General features: G+C 41.2%; 1 protein-coding gene across 1 annotated transcript; it reads right to left on the reverse strand.

Annotated features, from left to right (window-relative positions):
- Positions 1-631: 631 nt before the first annotated feature.
- SAP18 (Sin3A associated protein 18) lies at positions 632-5,615 on the reverse strand. The gene is made up of 4 exons (XM_044441509.1): positions 5,329-5,615; positions 3,704-3,813; positions 2,634-2,756; positions 632-1,619 (listed from the first exon to the last, which is right to left on the reverse strand). Exons 1-4 carry the CDS (start codon positions 5,398-5,400, stop codon positions 1,463-1,465), a joined length of 462 nt encoding a protein of 153 aa, XP_044297444.1. The 5' UTR covers positions 5,401-5,615; the 3' UTR covers positions 632-1,462.
- Positions 5,616-5,881: the final 266 nt, after the last annotated feature.

Below are 5,881 nucleotides of genomic sequence, written 5' to 3' on the forward strand. Positions count from 1 at the left end.
CTGTCAGGCACTGGGTTTCAGAAGCATTTCAACTTTTTAGGACTGGGGGGAAAACATTTTGGAGCAAAAGCGGGCAAACTATCAAGAATGAGATTAGGAATCGCATACTAAAGGAAGAGAGCAGCAAAGGACCGGATTTGCCCCCTAACTTGAGGTGCAACTTCCCTGAATTACCATATACTGAACACAGCTTAACACTGGTCATCAAAAATTCTTATTCTAGACCACTGATCAACACTGATTAGCAGCTTTTGTACTTACCAGATGCAAACTGAATGTACATCTAGATTATTTTCTGCAACATGCACAGTTGAACATATCTACACAGTACCTGAAGGACTGTCACATAACAGAGGGGGAAAGACCAGAATGCAGAACATGATTTCATGGATTTAAGCTACACTGGGACACATTATCAACTGACCATCAAGAGATGCATCAGGATGTAGACCAACTACATAGCAGGGTGGTGGAACTCTTCATCAGAGGTCTTCAAACAGATACTTCTTGGATCAAGCAGGGTTGGTTAGACTAGAAATCTTAGAAGTCCTCCTATTTCAATGTTTTGAGATGTAGCATACTATATATTCATTGTTTATTTACAAATTACAGCAGCACTGGCAACACTTGCTTCATTTACATTTTGATTTATTTCATAATAAATCTCAACAATATTCTAATGAAATAAGTATACTACCTTGGTTTAGTCTTGCCACATACATTAATGGTTGGTCTTAATACATTTGCTCCATAAAAGGTTTCAACAATGCAAAAGACTACTTGTTATTATGGCCAGGCTTTAAACACACTGGAAACACTGGGCAGTCCCATTTTCAGCTAACTAAAGAAATAACTCTTAACTGCTAGCAAGCACTCTTCTAAACAATAAACCAGTAACATCATTTAAAAAACAATTTCAGTACTTCTCTGAACTAGGGATTTTGTCACCCCCACCCTTGAAATGCTTCTAAGTCTCCAAATTGTAGAGGCTTATATGCTTCCAATACACAACATAGTGTAGCTGCAGCAATTTTCAATGCCATGCTCCCATTCTGCATTTCATTTAGACTGCCATTTTCAACTGTACAGATGAAGCACCACAGAGGAAAGAGACTGGGGTGCCATTTTGGAAACTCCATGGCCAACCCCAGACTCTTCCCCACCCACCATGCCCCTCCCTCTGCAAGACTTTGTAAACTCAGAGAGGCAGCTGGTACTGTCCTTTCTGTACCATCTTCAAGAGGGGTAGTGCCAGGGCTTGGCATTCAGAATCACAGCACCAGTGTCACAGGACTTCAGAGATGAGACTCCAAATGATTTTATGGCCTCCCCTTATATCAGGAAGCCATAGCTTTACATCCTTAGTGAACTTTCTAGTATTCTCATTTTACAATTTTAAAAGGAGGCTTTTCTAATCAACATGACAATGCAGATGGTGTGGTCCTTGGAAGAAAGCAAAAAATTAATATGGTCTCATGCGACCTGATGGAGGTGGTGCTCGATTTGGAGGAGTAATTGCAATGTCAAGGTAATCCCCTATTTGAAACTTTTGTGACTGCAGAGTCATAGAATCATCTGTGCCCTTTCTGCCTGACATTGTACTGCCAATCTCTTTCACCCTGTAGAAAGAAATGAGATGCATGTTATTAGCCTTCAGATAACCAAGTTACTTCCAAGAAAAAACATATTTAATTTAGACCATGTATTTCCTTACGTTGAGGGAGATTCTTGTCCTCTCTAGCCCCATACAGTCTACTCTTGGGTGACAGCAGATCTCTAAACACTGTAAAGCAGAGCTCTATTGCCCAAGGTCCTTTCTAAGTGGGAGTCCATGTATATCCTGGGAGATTACACATGTCCTAAGCTGTGGCTTACTCCCTAATAGTTTCTTCCACCATCCTGAGACTTTTGTATAGGACAGGATAGAAATGTTCCAAATAAATAATAAATATAAAATGCAGCATTGGCATGATCCCCTTATCCCCATTTAGAAGAACTCATGTCCTACTGAACTTAGGCACTTTAGATTCAGTCCTAAACACACTTCATTTCATGTGTTGCTATTTCCATATTAATCCCTATACCAGTTAAGTTTATTCTGTGATGTACTGAAGAAACTTTCAAACCACTATTCAAACAACTGCAGAGACAGTTGGGAAGCATACAAAGCACAACTGGAAAACATACAAAGCAGAGCTCAAGATGTGGTCAAAAGATTGCATCATCTTACTATTCTAAGTAGCCCTACCACTAAGCAGCTATTTAAAAACCAAAGTTCTCAAATCCCAGCAAATCCAAGTGTAGCCAGTTGTATTTTATTTATTTATTCAGGATATGTTTATCCCATCCTATACATTGTAATTTATGCTAGTATCTTTGGCCTATCTTTTGACTTTGATCTAGCTTGTGCCCTCAGCAACGCCTACCATAGGAATGTGGGCTCTAAGTCCTTCTCTGAAATGAAATTTGACCCTCAGGCTGAAGAAGGTTCTGCACCTCTGCTATATATGCACAACCAAAGATGTGAAAAGCTAGTTTAAGATTTTCAATATATGATACCTCTGAGAATTTAATTACAGTTTTAAGATCTTACTACTAATAGTGTAGTCCTGCTATCCAATTGACAGTATTACCTGTAACCAGGCCTTTTAAGATCTGTGAAAACTATTGCAAAGTTGAAATGTGTGCCCTTCTTCCTTGCTTCTGGATAGACTTCTTTAACTAAACTGGTCAGTTCTTTCAGAGTTGCATCCATCCTGGAAGAAATGGATCAAACAGCATTATAGGCTGGATAAGTCAAAGTTCTTAAGGGGCAGTAAACTAAACAAGAGTTCTGCATCAAGAAATATGTTTCATATTAGAGATTTCACAGATGCCTGAATGATTTTTAGCTTTACCCAACTTCTTCAGAGTTTGTTTCATATGGGATAGGAAACTGTGGTTTTGGGCAGTGCCCACTGTCCCCATGAAGGAACACACAAACAGATTTGGATGGCACTATGGAAAGCAGCCATTTCTCCCATTGCTGTCCGAGTCCCTTGACATCTGCATCCCCACTATTATCTCAAGTGTCCGATCAGAGATAACAGCAAGGATTCTTCCAGGGGACAGGGCTTGAAGGCCATGTCTCACCCTGTAGATGAATCCAGAGGCTTTGTGGGCCAAATAAGAACTCCCGCCAACACACACCCATGGTATACAGGAATGGAACATGTTCAGTTTGGAAAACAAAAAATACTGTTTTATTGTTCATATGTTGTCCCTATCTTCATGTATGTTTTTAACCTTCAACTTGTTAACCACCCTGAGAGCCTTTGGTAATTTTATAAAATAAAAAAATGCCCCAGGGCACAGACACCATTCAGTGGGGGAGATACCATACTGCAGGCTACAAAAAGTGAAATAAACTAAGTTGCAAGGGACTTAGCAAGAGGGTTAAGAAATTGTCCATAATGTGATGTCAGGATAATTTCCTAAAACAAATCTTTTATGTTCTGCTTCAGATCATTCCCAGAAAAGGTGGCAGAGGCTCTGTACCCTGACTATGCAGCAGAAATACCAAAATGTCATTAGTTGTTATTCTGCCTTTTATCTAGGTTTTACACACACAGAGCCTTACTCAGTTAAGTAAAAGGACATGGTAACTCAATGTCTGCAATCAGGCTAGAATTGACAGTTGTGTGTGTGGATCACTGCCACTCACCAGGTATAGATCTGCAGCTCGCTGGAAGGCACATTTCCACGGGCAAACTCATCCATTCGATGATGGCGCCCATTGTTGGTAGTGAAAACCCTCAGCAAGAGAGGGCAGGTCTGCAAAGCAAATAATGGGCCATTCATTCATAACCAGTTAAGAAGGATGAAGCAGTCTACATCACCCCTTCAGGGGTAATAGTGCATGTTATAGTATTCTAGCTTAGGACTTGCCATGGATAAGCAGTAGGAAGAAAAATATTGTTTTTAACAGTGCAATCTCTCCTTCCCGGGTGGGCGAGATCTGTGACACAGCCATCCATGCCTCCAGAACCCTGCTGGTTTGCACCAGCCAACACAGAAGGTGAAAAAGGGGGAATACTGTTATTTACACTTTTGTTCAGGGTTTTCAATGTTATGGTTCCCCTTTCAATGATCACCATAAGAATTAAGTTCAACAGCTTCAATGATGAAGTACTCTTGAAAGCACTTTGGGCAAACATCCAAGGAAAAATAGGGCTCCAGATACCCCCATGGCTGGCTCCTCCATGTGGAGAACCACCAGCATAGCAGCAATTGCAGAGAAACTTTCCAACAGCATCCTTAAGGTGGTTTCCAATTGCAAGCCTTGCTCTGATCTGAGCCCTCCTTCTCTGTAACAGAAAGGGGAGACTTCAGCTGCCTTTTGCAGGAGATTAGGCTGGCTCCTGGGACAAAGAATCAGGGATAAAATATAATATGGGATGGAATTACTCTACCTTTTTCACCATCTGACTCTTGTTAACCACCCAGAAATCCTTTGGCTATTGGGCAATACAAAAATGAAATGAAATAAACAGTGATAAATCTTCTAAGCAAACATTCTAAAAGATCAATTTATTCCAAAATTTTGATTATTGGATTAGCACTTTTTTTTGCAACTTATGACATTCTTATGTGTTTGTAACATATGGGGGGGGGAAGCTCTATCAATACTTAACAGTTATGGATTTTTCAGGTTTTTATATGATTATATTTTATAACAAAAACTAAGCCCACAAAGTCATGATATCCATATCAGTTGTTTATTGCACAACAGTTTACTCTACAGATCAGTGTTATGTTTTCACCATGCATCTTCATATGTATTTCTTTAGTAATCACTTTCATACCTACTTGTGCAAGCTTGTATTTGCATAACCCTAACAGAAAAGGCTACCAAATCTTACCTTTCTTATGAGATTCTATCCTATGTTATGTCAAAAGAAAACAAACAACAACTTAAGCCCTCTACTGGAAACTTTTTCTGAAAAAAATTAATTAGCACAAGCGTTCCCAAATTTTCAAGTACCAGTGAGACACTACTCTAAAAGCGAATGTCTCAGGCAAGCATTTAGAAATACAAGCAACATGTGGGCTCATCAAGAAGGCTCCACTTGGCTCACTTAATGATTTGCAGATGTGCATGGGTCACTGAAGATAGTATGCATATACCGCTTCTCACAAAAGACAGCTGTTGCGTGGTGCATTCGTAAACGAGCCCTCCCTGCGGAGTATAATCTTGCAAACGCAATGTACTATTGATAATGCGTAATGTGTGAACGGTTCTCCTTGACCCCGTTCTCCTCCCCTGCCATTCCCAGCTCCTCCCTTTACCTTCTCACGATCGATAGGCTTTTCGGGCTCTTTCTTAATCTCCTCCTGAGTAACGCGAGACTCCACCGCCATCTTGCCGCCGCCTCAACTCAACAGCCGTGAAATTCAATCCTGCGAATCGGTTTGAGAAAAGAACCAGAACTCCAGAGCAGAGGAATGAGACTACCAGCGTCTCTACCCGCTTTTAGTCCTAACACGTTCACCTCTTCCTTTCTCTTCTTTCTCAGAAACTGATCGAGAGGCCAAAATTACCGCTCCCGCCTCTTCGTACTCCACAGAGCAAGATGGCGGCGCCCACGAAAGTCCAAATTAGCTGGGAACCGTGTGACGCAACTCTCGCGACATCTGAGTTCTCTCGAGAAATAGCGAAGCTTTGTCGAAGTAGCCAATGAGGAGCTGCTTTGTGGACGAAATTAAAGCTTGAGGCGGGGAATGAGGGCGGGAGAGTGAGGATGTAAGCCCAAGCGCGTTTAGCGAGAGAGATTCCAGCATTCCTTAGTGGCTTACATGGCTCTGCGGGGATGCGGGAGCCCAAGCAAATATAGGCGTGCAC

The sequence above is a fragment of the Varanus komodoensis genome, unplaced genomic scaffold, assembly GCF_004798865.1.
Source record: "Varanus komodoensis strain SLA01 unplaced genomic scaffold, ASM479886v1 scaffold4, whole genome shotgun sequence".
NCBI classification, from domain to species: domain Eukaryota; kingdom Metazoa; phylum Chordata; class Lepidosauria; order Squamata; family Varanidae; genus Varanus; species Varanus komodoensis.

Bases quoted from the DNA above. Each gene is read 5' to 3' on its own strand.
- SAP18 (XM_044441509.1), bottom strand. From the start codon at position 5,400: ATGGCGGTGGAGTCTCGCGTTACTCAGGAGGAGATTAAGAAAGAGCCC. The intron at 3,814-5,328 runs GTAAAGGGAGGA...TTTGCTTTGCAG, and splicing joins AGCCTATCGATCGTGAGAAG to ACCTGCCCTCTCTTGCTGAG. The intron at 2,757-3,703 runs GTGAGTGGCAGT...CATTTCTTCCAG, and splicing joins GAGCTGCAGATCTATACCTG to GATGGATGCAACTCTGAAAG.